Genomic DNA, 25,218 nt, shown 5'->3' with positions numbered 1-25,218 from the left:
GCCCACCACTAAGGGTTGCTGTGGGCATATATTGAGTGTTTGTCTTGTTTGAATTGATGTCTTGTAACTTTATTAATCAGAACTTTGGGTGGAGGAGGGAGGGCTGCACTTTGAAGAACAGCTATTTTAAAGCTAGAAACTTTAAAAAAAAAACTTTTTTGTATGAAAAAATATACGTAACAAAATTTACCATTTTAACCATTTTTAAGTGTACAGTTCAGGGGCATAAAGACATTCACGTTGCTGTGCAACCATCACCACCAACCGTCTCCAGAACTTTGTTAAACAACAACATGATGGCATCTCTGAAGTGCTGCTGTTACGTACACATTTTTACCTCTAAAAGTACACAAAGAATTTTCGACAACAGAAAAGCAGTTCTCCTGACTAGTACTGCACGTTTCTGTTATTTGCAGGTGAACAGTAAGTAAAAGAGGGAGATGCTTAGCCCACTGAGTTCTAGAATAACATCAAAAGCAGAGGCTTGGTTTCACTGGGTTTCAAGAGGCTGGGAGGAACAATTACCACCAGCATTCTAACAGGGGCCCCGGGAGCCTGGGTTTCTGGAAGCAGACTTGCTGGAGAGGAGGAAGATGACGAGCTTGTTCAACACTGTCCTCCCTCCTTGCTAGGGACCCCGCCCGCGCCCGGGGCTCACAGCCAGGCTCACCTCGTCACTCTCCAGGACCGCCCGGGCCCACTCATGGGCCTTGTATAGCTCGTGGCGGCGGTCTGGCTTCTCCTGGAACCGAGGCTCCTTTCTGGCAGGGTCATCGCCTCCGAAACAGGGAGACTGTGCTTTGGGGACGAGTTTTACATCGTCGACAAAGATGAAAGGCTTGAATATGGACCTGGAGAGAAAGGAGAGGTACTTCAGCCAAACCGAGCCTGGGGCTTGAGGACACCAGAGGCTGCCCTTTCCTTCAGCAAACATCTCCTGGGCCAGCTCACGGGGGCAGGCGGGTGCCTGCCGGGAGAGACCCAACTGCATATCTTAGTAACTATTTTAGTAGAACTAACTGCTGTTTATAAGCTGCAAATTCTTCTATTTGCAGAGAGGAGACATCAAAACAGACTGGCTTTGTTCGGGGAAGGCCATTTAGGAGCCCCTTTCAGTCACATGAAAGGAGGCAGATAGACACAGTGTTTTGAGGAAAGGGTGCAATGGGCCACCGATCAGAGCTGGTCTATCTCCACCGTGCTCTGTGGAAAGGGGCCTCCTGGAAAGGCAGGGTCTGAGACCTCAACCTTTCTTTTTAGGTTCTAACTTATTTGAAAATGTTTGGAATATCTCTGACAGACTCAAGGTGGGACAGATTAAGACAGATGACAAAGAAAGAATCCCGGGTCCCCAGAGAGGGCACACCACAGAGGACAGAAGTCTGGTTGTGTGAGAGTGAGGCTGAGAGGATGGTAGGCGGCTAACCCAAGAACTCTTTGATTCAGCTCTTTTGGCACAAGGGATGTCTTAGGGGACATGGCTGTGTGTGTCTGTGTGTGTGTGTGTGTGCGCGCGCACTTGTGCATACCTGGGGACATTTCAACACATCCCCCCAGATGCGCACACACCCCAAAAGAGCCATGTGTCTAAGAAACTGCATCTTGGGATCCCAGGCCAACGGGGTCTGTGGCGACCACAGCTGACAGTAACACTAGAGGGAGAGAGCCTCACTCTCCCTGCTCTGCACCCAGAAAGAACACGGCTGGATCAAAGCAGTCCTCCTGGCAGAGCACAGGCACCTCTGGGCCCCGAGGGTGGCCTGTTTTCAATCACACCACGCGGGCACCTGCAATAACAATTGGAGAGAATGAGACACACGCCCACACCCCGTGTGTACGGCTCAGGTTTGGGTTGTTTCCTCTCCTCTTAACTGGTGCCTCCAGTGGGTGAGAAGTGAGCTGGGAGGTTGATTCCCTCAGCCCCGAGGTGCCTGGACTTGAGGCGGCCAGAGCAGCCTTGCCGCTGTGTCACACAAACATTTTCACTATGCCACAATCTGCAAAGAACTGGAAACCCATGACCTTTGTACCCAAACTGTGTCCTTGGACTTGAGAGTCAGCATCACCCTCAGGCCCCATCCTCCACCCCACCCCCCACCCCCCACCCCCGTCCTGCTGAATAGAACCTGCTTGTTAAGGTCCCCAGGGGACTGATGACATCCAAGTCTGAGGAGCATGACCAGAGACCACAGTAACCAGCAGTGACCTCTTGAGTTTGTTCCCTGAGGTTGTCAAGGGAAAAGGGCTCAGGTGAAGAAGACCCTGATCACAGCATGAAAGATCGGGCTCATCCTAATTTCAATATTGAAAGCAGTTGCTCCCAAAGCTGGCAAAGTGAGTGGTACAGGTTAAGGATAGTGTTGTGTTCTGCAGGTGATGCAAACGCAGGAGGCTGGGCCCATCCACTGTGAAGCACAAGGCATGGGCGTGTGGGTGGGACCTAATTCCACAAGGCCTAGTCCTCCCAAGGAACTTCCCTCCCCAAGATGCAGGGGAGCTACCTCATACAGGGGGAACACACACTGCCACTTCCTACGGCCTCTGAAAATACCTCACTCCTCTTCCCTTCTCCTGAACGCTGAATGGGTGACCGTTGAAAGCGAAAGGAATTAACGCACAATTTTAAAGCGTCTAAAGAATTTTGATTACGTGAAGTTGAATTCTCCAATTGGTCATTTGGTTGACTCTGCAAAAGGGCAGTTTGAGGGTTCACTGGCAGATGGTAATGGATGGGGAGGGAGAGAGGAGAGTGGGAGGGAGGGAGGGAGGGAAAGAGGTGGAAGAGGGCGGAGTCCGGCATAGAGACATCCAGGACTAACTGCCTCTGCGCCCCTCTGGTCTCTGACACAGCAGCCTCACAGCGGGCAAGTGTCCTCTCCTTCAGGGCCCGACAGCACTCGGGGTTTCCTGAAAAGGCAGTGCACACAACACACACCGTGTTCCAGCAGATGTGACCTGCAGCTTCCTTGGCCTGAGCTGAGAGCCCCTGAGCGACACTGGGCCCCAGGCTCCTGCCAAGCACCCCAGAACCTGCACAGTTCACACCTCCTCCCCAGGCCCAGTGCTAGGCAGAGAGGGTCAGAGCCGGGGGATCCCCTGCTCTTGGCCTTGGAGGCGGGGTGGGTGCGGGCTTAGCCATGGCGAGCCAGGGAAACTGCAGTGTCCAGCAGAGCTGCTGAGCCCGGGCTGCTGAGGAGGTTCCTTGGGACAGGGGTTCTCCCATATTACACCAGCCCCAGGCCACAGACGATGTTCACTCGCGTGATGCTACCCCATACAACCCCCCGCACTGCACCTCTCTTCTCTACCCTTCAAAAGGCCATGTGGGAGTGGTGTTTTCACTGGGAAATCTGTCACTCAGTTTCTGGAACCTCGGTGCTTTTCTTACCATGCGGCTCAGGACCATCCCGACACCGGCCCTGTGAGGGAGAAGGACGGCGCTGGTCTTGCTGAGCGACCATCCGGGTCTGCCTGCCTCATGACAGTGGGGCAGGGAACTGGGCTGGGACTCAGAATGGGGGTGTGTGTCCCCTTGTCACCTCTGACTAACTATGGGGGCCATCATTTTCCCTCTCTGCCTCTCACTGGACTGAAACGATCTCTACGGTCCCTTTCAACTTTTAAAGCTATTGTGTTATTTCTCTTTCTATGTCATGTGGCCTGTGAACTTGTGTCTTCAAGAAGTTCATGCTAAGAACAATCATGGTCTTCTGTACCCAATATACAGGATAATAGCAGAGTAAAAGTCAGAACCCTCTATGTGATGGAACTTCAAACCAGTCCACACTCATTTTAACATCAGTGAGAGTGTCTGGTAGCATTTCTAAGACAGGAGGGACCATATGTTTAACCCTCCCATCTATCCATTTTAACTTTAAAAATAAATAAGTAATATGACGAGGTTCCCATAATATTCTAAGGCAGCCAAACCTCTCCAAGTGTTTTTTTCCAAAGTCTATAAGGAAGTCAGCACCCTCAGCTGCTAAAAACATGAACCATAGATGTGTCTGGTGGTTAAAGGTTTTTTTGAGATTGAATAAATAAAATTACTGCCAATAAGAAACTGCAATAATACTAATATACCAGGGTGTGGGAATTATCTATAACTCAGTCCTGATCATTTCTGTCTACATATCCAGAAAAGGGCATCGTGGATAACTCAGCAGTTTCCAAATGTTCTTATTTCCTGCCAATCCTTACAGAAAAATCTCATTAGAAGTCCAAATAGGTGAGAAGATACTCGGACATCTTCCCACACTGAACCTCAGATGGTAGCTTCTTAACTGCCATTTGAGTAAATGTATGCTAAGTAATGGCCCAGAAAGAGGAAACGACTTGCCAAGGCTGCACGCCCAGCCAGCGGCAAAGCTAAACTGCCCTCTGGGTCGCGACCACCCCTCCAGGCCCACCCAGCCAGGGCGGTGCCCACTTCATCAGCCATGTGGAGAACCCCCAGAGGAGCCCGTGGGTGGCTCGGATGCAGGCGGGACACAGCTGAGGGAGCTCCGGAAGCTGATTCTGCCCCACCCTCAGAGCTGCCTCACAGACTGACCTTCAGAAAAGCCCCCTAACCCAGAGCTCGCCCTGGTCACCCAGCCCCTCCACGGTGTGGTGTGACACAACTACAGGATGATAGGCCCCAAAGGGGAAGTGCTTCCACCAGCAAAGGTCGGCCCGGTAGCTGGTTAATGAGGAAGTTTAAAGGTGGCTGAGCTACGCTAAGGGGACCCTCGAGCAGGACAATTAAGCAAAGAAAGCCATGAGCAACATGAAAGGGAACCCCACCACTGAACCCGTCAGCTCTCACTGAGACAACGCGAAGGGCCACGGCACGCAGTCCGACGGCACGAAGCCAGCACGGGCTTGCAAGGCCTGTCTCGGAGTCTGCAGGAGTTTAGTCCTGGGTGACACTCTGAGCCACAGACAAGAAAGGCACTTGACTGGAGGCATCTTTGCCGTCTCCGTCCCTCGTTTCTTTCTAAAACCTTGAGACGGATGCACCAGGCCAGTGTAAAAAATCTGTTTTCCTCTCATTTGTTTCTCCCTTTGGAAGGAAGACAAAATCATCACGAAAGTCTCTAACATTTTACAATATATCATAATTTTCAAAGTGCTTTCATTCAGTTCTCATGGAATTTCATTCATTCATTCATTCAATATGTGTGTAATGCTGAGATCCAGATACTACTCTAAGTACTAGGGATACAGCAGGGCAGCGGTCCCCAACCTTTTTGGCACCAGGGACTGGCATCGTGGAAGACAATTTTTCCACGGACGGCGGGGGTGTGGGGTGATGGCTCAGGCAGTAATGTGAGGGCTGGGGAGCGGCTGTAAATACAGATGAAGCTTCGCTCGCTCGCCTGCCGCTCACCTCCTGCTGTGCGGCCCGGTTCCTAACAGGCTGCAGACCAGGGGTTGGTTGGGGACCCCTGCAGCAGTGAACAAGGCAGGGCAAAAACTTCTGTACCATTTCACAGATGAGATGACTGAGGCTCACAGAAGCTAAGTGCTCTGTCCACAGGTACATTCCTAATACGTGCCAGATGGAGAAGTAAATTCAGATCTTCTAAATCTAAAGTCATTTTCCCCCGTTACCACTCACCCTTATATATCGCTTCTGCGGGTTTCTAAAATATTTATATATACCCATTATGCTACTGCAGAAAAGCAAAATATTTTTGTGCTTTGGAATTTAAGTATCAGTGGCCAGCTCACAGTTCTGACTTCAAACATGGCTCTGTTCACACTGAAGATGCAGAAACTCCCTGAGCGATGAAGCTGGGCTTATCCTGTGCCCTGGAGTCCCCGGCAGATCCGCTGGCGCAGAAAATAGCAGCACAAAGGCTCCTGCTTGGATGAATTTGCTAAACTTTGAACCAATCTGAAAAGGGCCTGGAAGAACCAGTTTCTCTCAACTGCAGGTGTCCCTCTGAATGGTTCATCCATGGGTCATCCCAGCTTGACTGTGAGTCACTTTAATCATATAGTCAAAGCCACATCTGGTGGAGAGCAGAACTTACCCACGAAGGGTGTTTTCATTTAGAGGGAAAGAGAACTAGTACTTTTGGAGCATGGGACACCCTGAGGGCTGGATCCAGATACTCTGGGCGGTTTTGGAAAGTCAAAACCGTGCGGTCGGAGAGAGGAAAAAGACAGTGTTGGGAGAATTGGGAATGAAATCAGAGGCAGTGCTATTTTATGCAAGGCCCTCGGCTCTGTGTCTGTCTGTGCAGGCTGTGCCCCACACTGTATTTACATAGTAAACTACGGTGTCTACAGCCCATGACATCATCTCCAATATGAAAAGGTTCCACTTGTCACTAACATTTGAATGAACCAGACAAGACAGTCTCAGCTGATGCAATGTAGCCTCTCGAGCCTAGTACCTGGGAGAAGACGAAGAAAACACACACACACACACCATGTCCCTTGCGTGTCCCCATTCCCTGCCACTAAAGTGGGTCAAACACCCCCTTTTTCCTAGAACTTCCTCCCTATTTTCTGTTTACCAGGCTAAAGTCCACGGCCTAATACAATTAAAGAAATGGGTGGGGAAATAGCCTTCTAATATTTAAAATGGAAAATTTTTAATACTCTCCCCCTCTTGGTTTATCCATCCTGTATCTTGAGTGTTTGTGTGTTTTCTCAGATGCGGGGGCCTCTCAGTGGTGAAAATAACAAGCCCTAATTCATGATGTCTGCCGATTTCCAAGGTGTAAACACGCCCACCGGGGCCCATTTCAAGCTACCGATGTGATGTCACTGAACACAGGGTTGGGAAGAGATGACATCATCAGCTTCCATAGGCTCCGGCACACCACGAGACTCGGAATTTTACACTGCCTCCAAATGCGAAGCTACCTCTCTGCTCTTTCCCTCTCCAATTCTTCGTATCGATGAGCTTTAACAAGTACTGCTTCCACGTAGGAAATGGCCTCCAAAGGTCAGAACCGGTGCACTAAAGCCAATGAGTGTAACTATATGGATGACCAAGGCACCAGCTGACTCAACAAAATATTAATATGATGGAATTTGCCTGCTCAATACAATTAATTAAAGGTCTTTTGCATCTCCCACCCACTCTCAAACTGACTTCTGCATCTGCTTCCAACTCTCAAACTTACATAGTACCTGGTACATATTAGGAGGAAGGGAGGAGAGGGGAGGGAAGGAGGAAGAAAAAAAGGGAATGTGAGAACAAGCTATATCAAGAAAAGGATCTATAATTGATGCAATGAGCAAAGAGTCAAGAAGTTCTGAAGCAGGCAGACCAATAGTAAGATGATGTCCTTTGGTTTCTAAAATTAATTAGAAAAATAAATAATATAGTCTTCTTTGATCATAATCTTTTGCAAGTCCACTGCTCTGAAACTATTTCTTGCAAACATCTCTCTAATGTTTTTAGCATTAGCAGAAGCCGGTTAAAATTTCCCTAATTTTATTACCTAAAAACCCAAGAGTAGGTAATTACGCTTCCTGATGACAAAATACAAAATGTTGGGAATGCCCAATTACAGAGAAACATTGAAATGCTGAATAGGAGGAAAAAAATCTATGACAGTTCTATAGTCACAGTAGGAAATGTAGCTCATTTAAACAGAGAAGATAAAAATGAATGTCTTCCGGGAAGCCCTTAATAGGTCTTTTCAATTAACTTAACCATGAATAACTTTCTTTTAAAATTACTTGAAATTTTCCATTTTAGATATTAGAAAGCTATTTTCCAGCTCATTTTTAGAATTATATTAGGCCGTGTACTTTACCCTAGGAAACAGAATTGCTTTATCTTCACATCCCGGCAATCACAAGCCCTGTCTTCTAAGCACAGTTAGAGCAGCTGTCTGAGACATCAGGAACCAACGGGGTTGCTGTGGTCATTCTTCAGTTCAACCTGCTCCTTCAAAGGCTCCTGTTCCCTGAAGAACAATGTCTAAATACCTCAGCAGAGTGTTCCAGACAGACTCTAAATGCCTACATGTACCCCGGCGGGCCAGCACAAAGTGCTCACAAAAGCCACCAGCAAGCGAGGTCAGTCCACAAGGGGAAGTCAGACACCAAGGAGAGGAAAGACAAGCCCCAGATCTCATGGATCAAAAAGGGGGTGGGAGTGGGGCCATGGAACCAAGCGTTCAGGACTGGAAGATAAAATCAAGAGAAAGCAGCTGGAGTCAAACAGAGGCGTGTCCTGAGAGGTTGCCTGGAATACTGCCCAGCGGGCAAGGCTCGCTGTCAGAGGCCAGCAGAGGTCCCATGTTGGGCTTGTGTACTGGTGGGGGGGGGAGGGGGAGGGGGCGGGTGGAGGAGGGATGGAAACATAAACTACAAGAGGATGCACAGCTGCAATGTGTGCCATTCTGTCTCATGCCTCTCTGCCTTTGCATATGCTGTTCCCTCTACCCAGAATGTCATTCCTGCTTTTAGCACCTAACACACCTCTCTTCCTACAACCCCCAGTGCTCAAGAGTCCTTTCTCTGTGGTTTCCCCCTTCATTGTCTCCTTCGTGCCACCTCTTACCTTGCGCACACTTTGTCTCTAGTACCCAACAAGCATAAGATTTGGTACACAGCAGGTGCCTAATAAGTGCTTGTTGAATGAATAATGAATGAGTGAAGAAACTAAGGATAGCTTATACCGAATTTAATAGGTCTTGCTAGAAAGATCTATTGATGTTGGCAGTAGTGAGGTCAAAGTGTCAGGAAAGGTACTTGGCTTCTCCCCTGAGTCATCGAACAGTCCCTAGCTGGACACTGCCATTGTCTTGTATTCCTGAAACAATACGGGGAGAGTAAATACTTTCAGCTGGAAAGGGAATGAAATCAAACAGCTACAGATTCCCTGGTAGCAGAGTCAAAGGTTTGATACCCGACACTCAAATGATGATGGTTTTCAGCCAATGGAGCACATGAAAAATACCAAAGAACCTACTGAAATGGGCAGTCTTCTAGACCTCTCCAAGCTGAGGATCAGACTCACCAGACAGATTCCTAAGCCCACCTTAAAGATTCTGATACAATAGGTTTGGGTCAAGGCATCTGTATTTTTCAAAAACTCCCCTAAGTGATTCTGATAATTTAGAAATCACTGGATGGTCGTGTCTAAGCCACTGATGACATGATTTGTGGTGTGCACGACTGAAAGTTACCACGCAGAAGGGCTGCTGTCTACCCGGTAGATCAGAGATAGTCTTAATAAATAATACTTAAAATTGTGTCCATGGTACAGGACAGACACAAGCTTGGAGAGGTTAAGAGACTTACCAGTTACTAAGTGACAGAGGTGGAATTCAATTCTAGATGCCGTGTTCTTAAACACTGTGCAGTGCAAGCCCTTTGCTGAAGTGTGTGGGCAGAAAGCAATACCCTAAAACACAATGTCTTAGAGAAGATGCACTTGAAGTGGCTTCAGTGTGCATTGCCTCTGGACCATTCTGTCCCCTAACTCATAGGAACTGGTGGTTTTGATCAATCTTGGGCATTCCTGTATCTTTCTGTCTCACTGGGTCTTATTTATCTTTGCATCCCTCAAATACAGCACAATGCCTGGCCGATAATATATATTAATAAATGTTTGTTGAATTTAAAACAATTTGCTTCCATGATGGTGATGAACGGTATGTGACAAAAGCCAAGAACTTCCCTTCATCACAGCTCTTTGTGCTGCACTGGCCATGGTGAGATGACTAAAAAACGTGACTCAGCTATACAGCAGGAGGTGCAGGAACTCAGTGTGTGATTACTGAGTGAGCTCTCAAGGGAAGCACACGCTTGCCACCCGTGTGACTGTGTCTCAGACAAACCTGGAAGGATCTGGGGTCCCAGTGAAGTAGTGAATGCATGGCGAGCTTCTGTTCTGAGGCAGGACAGACACTACACTGGCTGTGGTAAGGAAAGACTCGGAGTCTATACAGACTCCACTGGCTTTGTCCCGTAAGATGTCAATCATAGTCTGCACAGTGATGCTTTCTGTAAAGAAAAGAGACAGAGAGGAGGCAAGCTGTAACCAAAATCCATCAGTCCTTTCCCTTTTTAGTAACAGAACCCCTGAAATTACAGCTGGGAACAGAACTGCCCAAGTAGGGACTATAGTTCCCAGCTCCCCTTGTGGCTAGATGTGGTCACGTGGTAGATCCTGACCAACGGGAGGTGAGCAGAAATTATGTGTGCAACTTCCCCGTTACATCCATAAAAAGGAGTGTTTGCCCTTCACTTTTTTCCCTCCCTTCCTGCTGGCTGGGAGATGCCAGTGAGTGGACCACAAAAGGAAGTCACGTGTTGAGGCAGAATAACCCACCCGCCGTGGACTGTCCATATACGTCTGAACTGTAACATGGGAGAGAAATAAATTTCCATTTTCTTTAAGCCACATTACTCTGGGGTCTCTGTGTGACAGCACTTGGCGATTCCTCAACTAGTACAGTATGCAACAGAATGATATTCATAAGAAAGTATGCAATCTATGCAGTGTACCAAGCAAGCTCTCTGGTACAATCTTGCTGGATAGAGTCAATACTATATTTGGAGAATGACCTCCCTGCAGTGGGAAATATACACAGAGAGGTATTTAGAATATTTAGAGCCATGAGGACTATTGGCTCTGACTTCAGATAGACTAACCAATCTTTTACTACACAGGATCCTGGTTCTACGTTTTCTCCCTCTGTTTATAATTCATTGAAACACTATTTTTTCAGTGTGTTCACAAAGATCAAATCAGAGCATCACATAGAGAAAAGGTGCCTTAAACTTCACTACCACGACTCACATCCTCTTTGTAAATCTCTACGCATAACACACCACACCTAAAAGTATTAACAGTAAGTCCTTCTGTTCTTCAACTATCCAGGGTTCAAACTTCCTCACTGTTTCATAAATGAGTTTACTGATTTAAACCAGGATCCAACAGGTTGATAATGTCTCTTAAGACTCTTTTAGTCACTGCGTCTCATTTTTCCCCCTTGCATTTTATTTGTTGGGCCATTTCTCCTGAGTTTCTCACACTCTGGACTTTGCAAGACGGACTTTGCAGATGGTGTTCTGAATATTTTCCTCCATCCTCTGTATTTCTGGTAAACTAGTAGCTAGATCCAGAAGCTTCATCAGATTTACGTTTGATATTTTGGCAGGACTACCTTACAACTGGTATTATATACTTTTACCAAGCTAGGTTTTTGAAGTGAAAAACTTTTAGGGTTTTTTATAAAGTTCCCATTTGTAAATGGATACTTTCTTACCTTCCTACCCAGAATTTATTAATTAAGTTCTATAGCAGAAGTCCTAAAGCGTTCTTCTAGATTGAGTCAGCCAACTTTTTCTTAAAGAACCAGATAGGAAATATGTTAAGCTTATGGGCCCTATAATCTCTGCCATAACTTACCTGTCGCAACTGCTCAACTCTGCCACGTAGCATGGAAGTAGCCATAAGCAATAGGTAAATAAATGGGCGTGGCTGTGTTCTAATGAAACTGTATTTACAAAACAGGGAACAGCCAACAAGTTATAGTTTGCCAACTCCTGTTCTAAATGACCAATGGCAAATATAAAATGTGGCCACTGTGTTTATGTGGAAGGGTTTTCCACTCACGCATACAAGTAACAAGCTATCCAGTCACCCACATTTACCTAAACATGGATTCTGACTAAGTCAATAGTGGGTGGAAGATACAGGGTTCAGGAAAGGAATTCAGTTCAACAACTTGACGCAGCAAATGTTCATGGAACAAAGGACTATAACAAGCCTCACAAGGGGATCCTAAGATGAGTAAAAGACAACACCCCTGATGTCAAGACTCAGCAGGCTAACGGGAGAGGAAAATATATGAAGAAGATAAGTCAAATATACAAATGCTGAGGTATAAGCAAGGCTGGAATAAGTATCAAACAAGACAAGCATAAGGACATCAGCATTTAAAGGAGAAATAGGAAAAGGAAACATCCATGATGAGAAAGCATCATGTAAAAATAAATACAAGTTGTCATCTTGCCTGCACAGCAAGGACTTTAGCACAAGTCGGTCTCTATATACAAGGTCTGTTCTCTACTCTTCCTCTCTGCTCATTCGCCTAAGTTCAAACAAGGTCTCTGAAATAGCTGCAAGACAAAGGGTATGAGAGGGAGAATTGTAAGGGATACACTAACTCACCTTCTTGCTTTTCTAAGCTGTCTTTGCCTGCACAGCAGGCTAGATGGTCATCAGCTGGAGAAAAAACTTCAGAAAAATTGAACTCGTCCTCTCCCGTCCACCAGCCTTGACTCTGAGCATAACTCCTGAGTTCAGGATGCTCTGCGTCAATCTTAGTCGTGAGCGAAAGCTGATTGCAAACGCACTTGACTCCCTCTGTAGAGAGTGCAAAACCCAGTTATTTAGAAATAGACTTACAAAGACTTAATCAAGAAATGGAAATTTACAGGGCGTCTCTCCCCTGCAACTTGACTCTTAAGTATAGGGAGGAATGGATTCTGTTTCTGAAGAGAGAAACAGATGATCTTTGGTTCTCTTTTAAGATTTCCCAGGAGGTGTGACCACTCCTGACACATTTTATCACATTTTCAATGAGCAACAATCACTTGATCTGGCGAACTAAACCCCAAGCATTTACTACTCACAAGAAAAGTGAAAGGTTCTTTGAAAGAGGCGCTGTGCTACTAACAAGACTCATGAACGTCGCAGCTCCAGAGATTCCTCCTCCCCAATTTAGTCTCACTCCACCTGAAGGAACAGTTTATACTACTGCCCTCTGCTCAAATATATATATAGTTTTTAATTTTTTATTTATTTATTTTTTTGCGGTACGCGGGCCTCTCATTGTTGTGGCCCCTCCCGTTGAGGAGCACAGGCTCTGGACATGCAGGCTCAGCGGCCATGGCTCACGGGCCCAGCCACTCTGCGGCATGCGGGATCCTCCCAGACCGGGGCACGAACCCGTGTTCCCTGCATCGGCAGGCGGACCCCCAACCACTGCGCCACCAGGGAAGCCCTATATATAAAATATATATGATACTTCTTCATTCAAATTTTTTTCAGATCCCAACATTTAGAAAAACACAGTAGCCCTGATAATGAATTGTTTTATTTATTTATTAATTTAGGCCACACTGCACGGCTTATGGGATCTTAGTTCCCCGACCAGGGACTGAACCCAGGCCCCTGGCAGTGAGAGCACAGAGTCCTAACCACTGGACTACCAGGGAATTCCCGATAATGAATTGTTTTAAATTAATGGAACGTGTGTGCAAATATACATGTGTCTGGGTGCATGTGTGTGCACACGGATGTGCATGAGGTTGAGAAAAATCTCTGGGACTTTGTTTCTGTAACTAAGAATTGGGACTTGCCCCCAGGCAAACAGTCAATATGAAATGTCAGGTGTGTGCTTCCCAAGCATTGACAGCCTTCACTCCAGGCTCAGGGAAAACCCCGTTCCTCTCTAGAAGCAGAAGCCCAGAAATGGGAGGCACTCCAGAGCCTACACATGAAGCACAGAGGGTCTGCAACAGCAGCATGACTTCTCTAAGTCCAGGCACCATGGCCTCAGCTTTTCCTGTCCTCGAAACTCTCCACCGGCCACCCCACTCACCTGTGATTCTCTCCGCAGCCCAGTACTTCCCCACAGTCTCCAGCACCCAGGCTTCCTCACTGTCCACGATCAAATATGCACTTTGGAAGCTGTGGTAGGAGTTTGCATCTTCATAATAATTCCCGCCTTGTCCATGTTCTTCCAACAAGGCGACGATGACATCTAAGGCTTCTTTAGCTGTTGCCCCTCTCTCTAAACCAAGCCTGAAGTAAGAAAACCAGAAGCATACCTCTGTCATTCCTCACCACCTCATTATCAGCATAGGAACTAAAGGCTGGGATGGGGCTGAGCTATGAAGAATGCCAATGTGTGTAACTATGTTAAACACTCAAGCCAATACGCAAACAGATAAACAGCACTTGAACTCAGATACACAACTGTCACACATTCGGTTCAAAGTCACGGGGGCGTTTTCTGTCTTTGGACGCCCCCCTTGCATATCAGGAGCCCAGTGGCTTCTCCCTCTTGAAAGGAAGCTCGGCCACCTCTCTTTCTCTTTTCTAATTCTGACTCCCCTAGAGCTGGTCAGCTCAGTTGCAGCCCTTAGCAAGACCCCCTCTCTGTGGCTTGTTCTCCCTCCTGCCTCTGGGCAAAAGGAAACCTCTGCCCAGTCCAGCCTTGACCTCTATTATTCTACACCAGATGTTTTGTTTTTTGTTTTGTTGTTGTTTTTAATTAATTTATTTTATTTATTTTTGCTGTGTTGGGTCTTCGTTTCTGTGCGAGGGCTTTCTCTAGTTGTGACAAGTGGGGGCCACTCTTCATCGCGGTGCGCGGGCCTCTCTTGTTGTGGAGCACAGGCTCCAGATGCGCAGGGTCAGTAGTTGTGGCTCATGGACCTAGTTGCTCCGCGGCATGTGGGATCCTCCCAGACCAGGGCTCGAACCCGTGTCCCCTGCATTAGCGGGCAGATTCTCAACCACCGCGCCACCAGGGAAGCCCCACCAGATGTTTTGATTAGTAATAAAAGTGCTCCACAGCCAGCCATTGTCCTCTGTGCATATAATTCACTCATGATCTCATTAGCGATGGGTGGCTGGTTCGTCCATGATCAGTCCTTTTTCTACATATTCTCCTCCTACCTATCAGCGCACCTCTACTGATGTGGCTTACAGCTTCAGTCGTCCAAAAGGACATATTTCTTTCAAAGTGAAACAGCAGTCCCCTCCCAATTAATAGACCCCTTAAAGCAGACTGCCCTCTGTGTGACCCTGAGCAAGTTCCATAATATACTTGACCTTCAGTTTTACGTCACCTGTAAAATAAATACCTACATCACTGAGTACTATGAGGATGGGTTTTATGAGACAATGAACATGAAAATACATGGCTCTAGGGCCCAGCACCAAGTACGTGATCAGTAAGTTTCCAGACATAGCACACTGTGGCAGAAAAACAAACGACGCGGAGATAAAGGGACCTCAGTTCTAATTCTGGTTCTGCTATCCACCAGGGATAAACTTTCCGAACCTTGATTTTCTCATCTGTAAAGTGAAAACAGTACTACTTCCCTCTCAGGCTGATTTGAAAGAAGATGGCATGTAATGGGTGCTCGGTAAATGTCTACTTATTCATCTCTTCATTCAACTTGTACTTCTGGGGGCAGAAGCACAGAGCAGAGCAATGAGCCTGCTAAGATGATAGCAGAGGCCAGTCCTGGGTGAGTTTTCGACTTGAGATGCAATCGTTATTAAAATTCACCCAGCTTGATTCTTCCTGAAGGGACATTTCACTATGCTGCCGGATAATGCAACTCTGTGCTCTGGTCTTATCTTTGCAAGAGGCTTATTTTCGTAGGTAATTGTATATCAATTCATTTGGCATTTCTCAATTTAAGCTTATTTAGGGAGACTGGTGACAAGGCAATGCTTTGAGAAGCTGAAGGCTGAGACTTCATGGGAGTGATAAAAGAATAAACTCGTTAGAAGGTGGAATTAGTGGACTCTTCGTTGGTCAGTGCCATCTTCTCCAAAACGGCGTAGAGGAAATAAGTGCTCACCTTACCTTGAGGATCCAGAGCAAACAAGTGTGCTGTGAGTACCTCTCACAGCGCAGAGCTGGGCACACAGGAGGGGCCCTGCTTTCCACAGGTCCCTGGTGGCCCCTGGTTACACCGTCTTATGTACGTATTCCAGGGAGAACCCTGTGCCCAGGGCCTTTGCAGGGCCCCAACTTACCCGTGCAAATGTGTGCTAGGAGCCTGTGAATACCCAGCCGGGGCAATAGTGCCATGTCTGGAAGCTGTGACTTCTCTTGTGCAGTTTCTAACTTACTCTCCTGCTGTTCTGCCTGTTTGGGTCCCACGCTGAGATTCCAACACACGTGCCCTCCCAGACTGACTTTGATGCCCTCCTGCACGGCATCTGCAGGGGCGCCTCAGCGCTCATCCACAGACACGATTCTGATTATACCCCTCATGCCAGGACCATGGGGAGAAGATACGCCTTTGTCCCACCTGACCATTCCCTTGTGGTCTCTCTGCCATGGGCTGAGAACAGGACAACTGCCAGAGCTGTGAATGACAGCGGGTTACACCCTCTCCGCCTGAGACTCAGAGCTACAAATGCACCAGGCTATGGTGATCCAGGCCACGAGTCTCCCAAAACTGAGGCCTGTTTTAAGCTTTTCATGACAGTTTCCCCTCCTAGATGAGGCAGATTCATCTGACGCAAAATGAGAACACAGCCTTGCTGGCTCCCATGACTACTTTCACTTCGGGTGCTACACCTCATTATGGGCTTGACTGGAGCAGGAAAAGGAATGAAATTAACTGGGCCAATGTGAGAGTCTCGCTCTGACATCAACCTTCAGTGAAATTCAAATCCTTCCGAGGGTGTGCTTGGTCCGGGTTTTTCTGGATCTTGGAGTTAGATGCTCCCAAATCCAGATCCTTATTTTTTATGGGAAATCCCGGAGAAAATCCCTCTTTGGGGCCCATGACCTTTTCACTGGTATGTCAAGCTCACTCTGCCCATTCCTGAAAGGTTAACACAGCTCACTAAGGAAGATGAGCACCGTGTGCACTCCCCTCATGCAAGCCCTCGTGTTTAGAAACTCAGCTTGCTTGTCTTTTTGACACCTATGTCTCCATCCATTAGGGAGACCCCTGTGCCTTTGAATCCCAATTAGGTAAAACTAAGTTATAACTAGATTTACCGTGGATATATAATCACTGCCCTGGGGAAAGTCATAAAAATAGTCACCTCCCCTCCCCTTTTAGGGATGAGCTTGGTGTTCCTATAGGGATGTAGATGCCAATAATCTTCCTTCTCCCCCGCAAATCCAGGAGTCTGCAAGGCCCCTCTTGGTTCATGATTTTTTGGACATCGAACGATGCCCAGCCTCTAGCCAGAGGGATAGAAGCAGGAGGGGGGAAAAGTAGATGCTAAGGGCTGTACTGATTTGGAAGAAAGACGTGGGGAACCTTTTGACTAACCTCTGTGTCTTGGTATCCAGAGCTTCCTGGCTCCTGGAAAGGAGAAGTAACCTGTGATCTAGTACAGACAGGGGTCGCCTCCCTGAGGGGAGCGGGCCCCGGTACACCAGGCTCTGTCAAAGCCTCAGGCAAGTCCCTTAACCTCAATTTCCTGTCTACCAAACGGAAGTAATCAGACCCACTTCACTGGATTGCTGTCAAAGTTAAATGAAATATTCTATGCAAAACGCATCATACAATAATGTTCGCAAAACAGTAACTCTAATCCACAGGTTTTTTCCTCCTACAGATACTGGCTGGGCCCCCTTTCAGGTCACCTGTGGGTCCTCACACTCCCCACAACCTAAAGACAACCCTTGGCCCTTTCCAGTGATTACACTGGCCTCTTTTCAAGGACTTTTGTGTCTTTTTAGACGCTGAGGGTCTGATGGAAAGTGTCCAGAATTATCAGATGCTCTAAAATATTGGAATGGACTGGGTTTTAGTGACAAAGTTAAACCCAAACGGAGCAGCAAAAGTCAGTCTACGGAAAAAGAAGAGAACAGAGCAGTCATGCACAGGGAAGAAGAGGCGTGAAACGCTGAACGAAGGCAGTGACGCACTGGGGCCAGCTGCGCCAGCTCGGAGCAGACTGCTCTACATCAAGAATTTCGATCTAGTGGGTAAACCACTGGTAGCCTGAAATCAATCATCGTGGGAGTGTTTACACCATGGAAACTGGAAAAGGCTACAGATCAGAGCTGCCCCCCACCATCCCGCCCCAGGCTGGTTATTACACATTTACCAGAATGCCACTGATGGATGAGTTCTAAGAGCTTTCTAGTTCTCATCCAAGAGGCCAAGGCGCATTATCACGAGAGACAGACCTTGGATGGTAAGAGAGCCCTGACCTCCAGAAAATCAATTCCCATTTTTCTAGGCTAGCTCCATTCATCTTCTTTTACTTGGTACCAACCTCCTGAAACATGCAAAAATGGAGTATATGTGTTTATGTGCCTTTTCCCTGGAGAAAGGGATTCGTTGACAGATTCTCACAGAGATCAGTGGATCGTAAGTAGCAGATGTTACTTAACATCATAAACATAAAGTGAAAATGAAATATAAAAACAGTATTGCCTAATGCTTGAATTCCCACAGCAAACCTCCAGGAAACACATACAAATTATACTTTTATCTTAAACTCAGTGCCCAATAAAGTGCTACCAACGTTCACTTAACATCCCTTTGGACTGAGGCTGGATTTGACGTGCTGTTGGAAAGCACAAAAGATCAGAATCCAGAGGGGCAGCCTGCCCTATATAATCTTTGAATCATCAACCCCAGGTCTAGCTAGCACTAGAAATAGAGTGTAAAGTGCAAAGAGCTTGCTCTCCCAGGAGCTGTCCAGGAAAGAACTGGCATCCAAGCCCAGGAGACAAGCACAGACAGAGGAAGGAGTGATCCCTCCGACAGCAATACCTTGGAGATACTGAGCCCAATTTGAGAGAACACAGCTCACGGACTGAGATTTTCCTCTAGCGCCCTGGTTCTCAACGCTTCGTGTGTATGGGAAGCACCTGGAGGGCACGTTCAAGCACGGATTGCTGGTCCCACCCCCCAGAGTGGCTGATTCAGGAGGTCTGTGGTGGGGACCCAGAATCTACATTTCAAACAACTTTCCAGGTGATGCCAGAGCTACTGGGTCACCAGCCACACTTCGAGACCCACTGCTCTGGAAGCTTGCTACTCAAACAGTGCTCTGCGTGCTTCAGCACCCATCACCTGGGAGCCTCTGCGACACTGACCTAGGAGGCCTTCTGGCTCAGGGGCCACTTTTAGCATTCGGTTAGTATGAACCGGCCCCTCGCTATCTGACTGGGCTCAGCTGAACTGATCATAGCTCGTATAAAGCTGAGACCCTGAGCTCACAGAGAGCCGCTCGAGGTGCAGACACCTGCGGCAGGGTCCTCTTCACATACCTGGACATGGGTGGCCAGGGAAGGAGTTAAAGTTAAATGACTATGGTTAAATTCACCCTGTAATCTACTCCTGACACTTGTTAGTGTCCAGACCTTGGTAACTATCACAACCCCAGTTATGTGCCGAGTATATCTTCTCGGTCTACAGCCCCGCAGCGTTGTACACCCAGGTCACAGGCATCTTCTTCTCGAAGCATTCCTAAACAGACTCGGTCCATTATCATCTCTGAACATCCAGGGGTGTCTGCTGAGGGCCTGGGATTCTGTGCCATTCATGTGGCTACAAATCTCAGATTGCCTTGAGACACGCCTCTCCTTCTGTCATCTTAAATTGGTCTTAAAATCTTGCATTGCTCAATTTTCTGTCTTCTCCCTGCAACCAGACTAAAATCTCTTTGCAGTTTTTGAGGTTCTTCATGTGCCCACAGAGGCTAGCACAAAGCAGATATTCAGTAACTCTCGTTGCCTGATAGGTTGATGAACTTGAGAAGATACATCAGAGGCTTTGAAGAAATTTAAAAAAAAAATTATTTTCTGTCGTCCCTTAGAAATCAACTGTTTAAATGGTGGTATTTGCCAGTTCTATAAATTCCCTGCCATAAAGTCAATGATAACTCAAAATGCAAGGCTATGTATGAGGCATAAAAGGGACATTATTTTTCATTGTTAACTCTTCACTTTTAGGATTTCTATTAAGCACGGAGGTAAAAATACTGGGACAACTGTCAAAACATAAGCTCAAAACTTGTTGTTATTCTATCCATTTCATTCTGTTGATCAAGAGAAAACTGATTATAAATACAAGGCTTTTCCCTCCTTTTCTCCGGCTCAGGGAACCTGCTCCTCCTGAGTTTATAATAACCAGGAAGCGTAAGGAAGGGTGAGGAAGGTATAAAGGCAATATGGCATCAAAGGGGTGTCACAAACAGACCTGCCCATCAGCTGGAAGAAGCTATGGGCCACGGAGGTCTCTATGTGCAATTTCTCCCTACAAAACCTACAAAATGTAAAAACCTCTATTCCTTTTTATAGGATGTTACATGTGGGAAGCTCTCTGGAGGTCACCCAATCTAGGCCTCACATCGGACAAGTGACAAGTACCCACACTGAAGACCAAGACCTCCAGCTCCCAGCCCAATCGTCTTTCAATCAAGCCATGACTCCATTGCATTTCAGTATTTCAGAAAAAAGGAAGCCATTTCAGAACGTTGTTTCATTCCCACCCACTGTCTACTTTAGTCATTCTTTCCAAACTCAGTCGCTGATCAGCCACTACGTGCCAGGCACACAGCCCCTGGTGCTTGTGACGCAGTAGCGAACAAGCCGACAGAGACCCCCATCCTGCCGAGCTTACACGTCCGCTTCCCTCTGTTACACTGTGGCTGGAAGGGGAGGGAAAGGAAGAAAAGATGACCAAGACTTAGAGGGGAAAGGAGGGAAGTGATTTCTGTTCTGTTTTCCTTTATCTTTTATGTCTTTTTAATATATTCTTTTTATTTTTATATATTATTAGATAGATACATTTCAAAGACCATAAACTTCATCCATTTAAAAGTGTAGTTCAGGGGTCTTTAGTATATTCATAAAGTTGTGCAACTATCACCATAATCTAAATTTAGAACATTCCAACACCCCAAGAAGAAGCACCATATCCATTAGGAATCACTCCCCATCCTCCACTCCAACCCCAGGCCACCACTAGTCTACTTTCTGCTTCTATGAATTAGCCCTATTCAGGACATTTCGTGTAAATGGAATCACACAATAATGACCTTTTGTGTCTGACTTCTTTCACTTAGTATAACGTTTTCAAGATTCATCATGTTATAGCAGGTTTCAGTACTGAATTTTTTTTATTGCTGAATAATACTCCATTGTAATCTATTCTTTTTTCCATCACCTCCAAGTTTATCTCAAAAGGCACAAGTCTTCTCTGGAAGGACTGCGTTAGGAAGTATGAGGTTTGGAGGGAGATAAATCCCATCCCCACACCCCACCTGTTCTGGGCAGTTGTTTCAAAGAATCACCAGGCAGTACCTGACCAGATCCATCCCCAGTAAGGCATCCGTTTCAGCGGCTGGCTCTCTGGCATTGATGGCTTCATTGGCTATGCACACTCCATGTTCATTGGCTCCCATTTCTGCCCCCCAAAGCCAGGCAGGTCTGCTTATCACGATGGCATGGGTCCTGGGAACTTGGTCGATTGAAATGTAAGTGCACTAAAAAATGAAGACAGGAAAGAAAGGGTCATCACCTGTCAGGTACCACTTAGTTTTCACCTTGGTACTTACATTAAACCACCACATCGGTTACAAACAGAGCCAAGAAATAAAAGGCCTTGGGAACACCCAGACTTAAAAAACACCACACGTCTCAAAGCAGCTCAAAGGTTTCCCCAGTGAGTTTCAGTCTTGTCACTCACTCAGTTTTCTGTCTCTTCGGTTCAGGCCAATCTGTGCATAATGTTTACATCTACAGCAGTCCACCTTCTCGAACCAGGTATTCAAGCAATCTCTGCCCTGAATATTCTGTATCTAGCCTTTTCAATGGGCACAGATGGCCACCAGCATTTTAAACAAGCATAGCTATTCATTTGCAAAATTCCTTCTAGATCAATGGTTTTCAAACTTTTTCAAAGTTATAGAGTCCTATCTATAAAAGAAACTTTACCTAGATGCCTAACATAGAAAGCAGATAAAAGGAAAGATGATTTGTCTGGAGAAAAGAGGTCCCCTAAGCTTCCTGCAATGATCCCTGGGGCTCCCTGGAACAGTCTGACAACCCACATGATTGCTCTAGAGGGAGAAAAGAGAAAATGATAGTGATACTTTACATTTAACTAACGCATTAAATGTACACTCTCTTATCCATTGTGCTTCCTGGTCTTTCCCATTTGATTCCCACACTAAGCCCATGAGGTGGACATATAAGGAAACGGTCCCAGAGAGGCATATTCCTAACTGCTGTCACAACTGCAGTACATAACCACTTAGAGCTGTGTCTTACTTCTCCAGGCTGCTGTGTCTTTACCTGGAAAATGAATGAGCTAATCTAGATCAAGCTACTTCTTTCCAAGTATGATATTTTTAGCCTCAGAACACTTCCTCCATACAAACTCTTACATAAAAGCATAAAGACAATAAACCCGGTCAAAGCGTATTGAGGTGAATGGAAGAACAGGCATGGGACTGGGGATAGATAACTCAGAGCCTTTCCCCTCCCCATACCGGGCCCCTGGGAGGACTCGGCTAGAGCAGTCGGAAAAGCACTAAACTAGGCTGTCCACAGGAGCCTCCTGACGCTGATATGCTAGCAGTCTATGACACACATACTCTTCCCGTGGAAGCTGCAGTCTGGAACTCAGGGCTCTAAATTACACAGAGCTTTTCAGCTCTCAGGGGAGAAATTTATCAGCCACAGCAGCCATTTGCATTTTAAATTGGGCACCTGAAAGCACTGGATCAACTGCAGCCTTAGATCATTTTTTTGATTCAAGACCCACTTATATGGACTGAATGCAGCCCAGAAAGCTACTCTGCATTGATTTTCCATAATCTCTAAACCTCAGGTAAGAGCTGAAATGCACACTCACTGGTCACGTGACATCCGTATCTTCACGATCCACGTTAGGTATTGCTCTGCACTGGGATAATGTTATTTCACTTGATAAGTATTTGTAAACTGAAAACTAATTAAACCCGGAGGTTGTCAAGAGACCTTTGAGTTTTTCATGGCAAATTGATAGTAAAATATACGCTTGAAATGTTTTCCCCTATTCAGTTCCCGAAAGTTATTTATTGTCTAAAAAAGTGATTCTTTTACAGCAAAAAAGCTGGCCAAGGCGGTAAACAAGCTACAGTCCTCTGTGCTCTTCTAAATGGAATTGACGTTTATATGTTAGAATTGTACTATTTCATGCCAAAAGCAGCACTGATCAATACTTTCCAAAACCCCTGTATCCACTGAGGTCCAGTGACAAACTCTATCTTGAAAAGAGTAAGTAAATAGGCAAGGAATCTCAGATTCTTAAGCACAGATTTATCATAAAGTACTTTTTGTAAGGACAGGAAAAAAGCAAAATAGGAAATGAGCTTTTTATTTGCCCTCAAATTCATTTTGACACATTTGTTCCCATTTCACCAAGTATCTACGGAGCACCGACCACACACAAGGCATTTCGTGCTAAGTGCTGCTGGCAGATAAATCAGTGAGGAGACCCAGTCTCTGTCCCTTCAGTTGGGAAAGAAGGAGAAGGCACATACGCGGACTACGACCACAGGCCAACTTCAGTAAGTGTCACTGAGGCCTGTCTGCCTAATACGCGCTGCATCTCGTCCCCTCCTCCCACCTCGTACTCTGATCGACACGATCCTGCCCTTCCTTTTCCTTTCCCCGTTCCATGCCATTTTGACCCTTCCAAAATACTATATAACTGACTGACGTATCGTACGTGCTGTTTATGTATGCTATCTCCACCAGCTAGAATGTAAGCGCTATTGAGAGATTACAGAAGGGAAGGAGGGAGAGATCTTTGCTGTTTAGTTCATGACATATCCCAAATCTGGTATATAGTAGGCATCAATAAACCTTTTTTTGAATGAATGAATGGATAAATGAATGAACGAATGAATAACACAGGTCAGAGGGAGCATAATAGAGGTTCAAAGGAAAGGGAACACAACCAAGTGGGCAGAGGTTTTATCAAGTGAGTGACATTTAGGTTGATCTTGAAAAGTAGGCCAGACATCGAGGTATTCCAGACAGAGGTAAGAGCCTGAGAAGAGACAGGTGGGGATGTCAAAAATGTGTTCACGGTTCAGGGAGGTCCTCCACCCTGCCACTTAGGGGAGCTACGATGGCACTGAGTCACAGGACTGCAAAAGCTCAGTAAGTACTGACAGATAAAAATGTTGAACACTGAATGCAAAAGACCATATGGTCTCTGTGGGAGTCCAAAATACATGCAGCCAACCTGACACTTTTCAGGCCAAACTTAGAATCATGAGAAAGGAAGGAGATCCCCAACTAGCCAGATGGGCTAAATCAGCACCTCCCAAGCACCAGGCTGCAAGCTGATGCCCCAGATCTCCTCACAGGCCACAGGGTCGGGGAACGGGAGGTGGGTGGGTGTGCACCCCAGCCTTAGTGAGCCTAGAACACATGCCCCTCGGGGCATCTTTGTCATGGACCACAGAAGTCTGGGCCTCACAAGGGCCCTTCTGTGGCTGCAATTCACACATGGTCCACTGGGTTTGAAATCTGTCTAATGACACCCAGGTGTAGGAGGGAGTAGGGAGGATGGACACACTTGTCTCATAGAGATCGGTTATTTAAAATCCCAGTTTGGGAGCAAACCTCACAAATAAGGAACATTTACACAAGATGTAATGAGTTAAACGTTGTAAAGTCAGCCATCTAGAACATGAACTCCGCAGGCAGTCATTTTCTTAAGTAAAATTCACTGACACTCACAATTGCCACATTATTAACAAGGCAGAGAAAAAGTGGGATTTGAGGTAGCAGGAAAGGTGTCTCTGGGGAAAAAAAATCCAAAAGTACCCGAAATTTTCTTTCAGCCTGGAAAAACAATTTAGTTCTAAAGTCAAAAGTCCTAGCCAAGTTTCTATGAGAAAAAAAGCAAAGAGAAAACGTTCACCCCTCAGAAGATCAGTCTTTACAGGGACAGTTCGGGCCTCACTTCGGTGATTAAGCTGTTCAAGGGGGCTTCAAAAAAAGAGGAGCAGTTCGTCTTGCTGCCCCATGGCCACACCCACCCAGCCTTTAATAAAACAAATCTGTCAGCTAGTGTGACTTCTGGGGGCCAAGGCCACACAGCAACATAAGAATGCCCAGGGCAGGGGGCGTGGTGAGGCACACTTGTAAATGTCAGCCCTGCCTAATGCTAATCACGGAGCTTTTAAAAGTATTACCCTGCACTGAGCTTGTCGCTCTCAGGTGGCTCCTGGGGACATATGCCAGGTTGGAGGATGGAAAGATAAACCTTGACAAGGCCTCGGAGGCAAAAACAAATGACAATTCTTGTTCAGGGCAAACCCTTTATTGTTTTGTGTGATGGTGTCCAAAATGAAAAGCAAAATCAGCGTCATGCTGTCGCCTACCCCTTGCACATTCCTGCACACACTATTTCTGGATATCACCCAGTGAAAGTGGAATAGAGACACTCACACAATAGACGTTTCAATTAATGAAACGCAATCATTGTGCCTTTCCTACTGTACTCAGATGGTGA

General features: G+C 46.4%; 1 protein-coding gene across 2 annotated transcripts in view; it reads right to left on the bottom strand.

The window, feature by feature from the left end:
• The window catches only part of SCRN1 (secernin 1), a 57,195-nt gene that overhangs the window by 5,478 nt on the left and 26,499 nt on the right, over positions 1 to 25,218 (bottom strand). The window contains exons 3-7 of one of the 2 annotated variants that reach the window (XM_060156931.1): positions 21,006 to 21,187; positions 13,575 to 13,777; positions 12,140 to 12,334; positions 9,798 to 9,963; positions 671 to 851 (exon numbers count right to left, since the gene is read on the bottom strand). In XM_060156931.1, the coding sequence (XP_060012914.1) occupies positions 671 to 851; positions 9,798 to 9,963; positions 12,140 to 12,334; positions 13,575 to 13,777; positions 21,006 to 21,187 (927 nt within the window). The remainder of the gene's footprint in view (positions 1 to 670; positions 852 to 9,797; positions 9,964 to 12,139; positions 12,335 to 13,574; positions 13,778 to 21,005; positions 21,188 to 25,218) is intronic. The other variant, XM_060156932.1, reaches the window with a different exon arrangement.

Source organism: Lagenorhynchus albirostris, chromosome 8 (genome assembly GCF_949774975.1).
Source record: "Lagenorhynchus albirostris chromosome 8, mLagAlb1.1, whole genome shotgun sequence".
Classification (NCBI taxonomy): Eukaryota; Metazoa; Chordata; class Mammalia; order Artiodactyla; family Delphinidae; genus Lagenorhynchus; species Lagenorhynchus albirostris.
The sequence above is the reverse complement of the archived record's forward strand: the minus strand, read 5'-3'. Positions and strand labels throughout refer to the sequence as shown.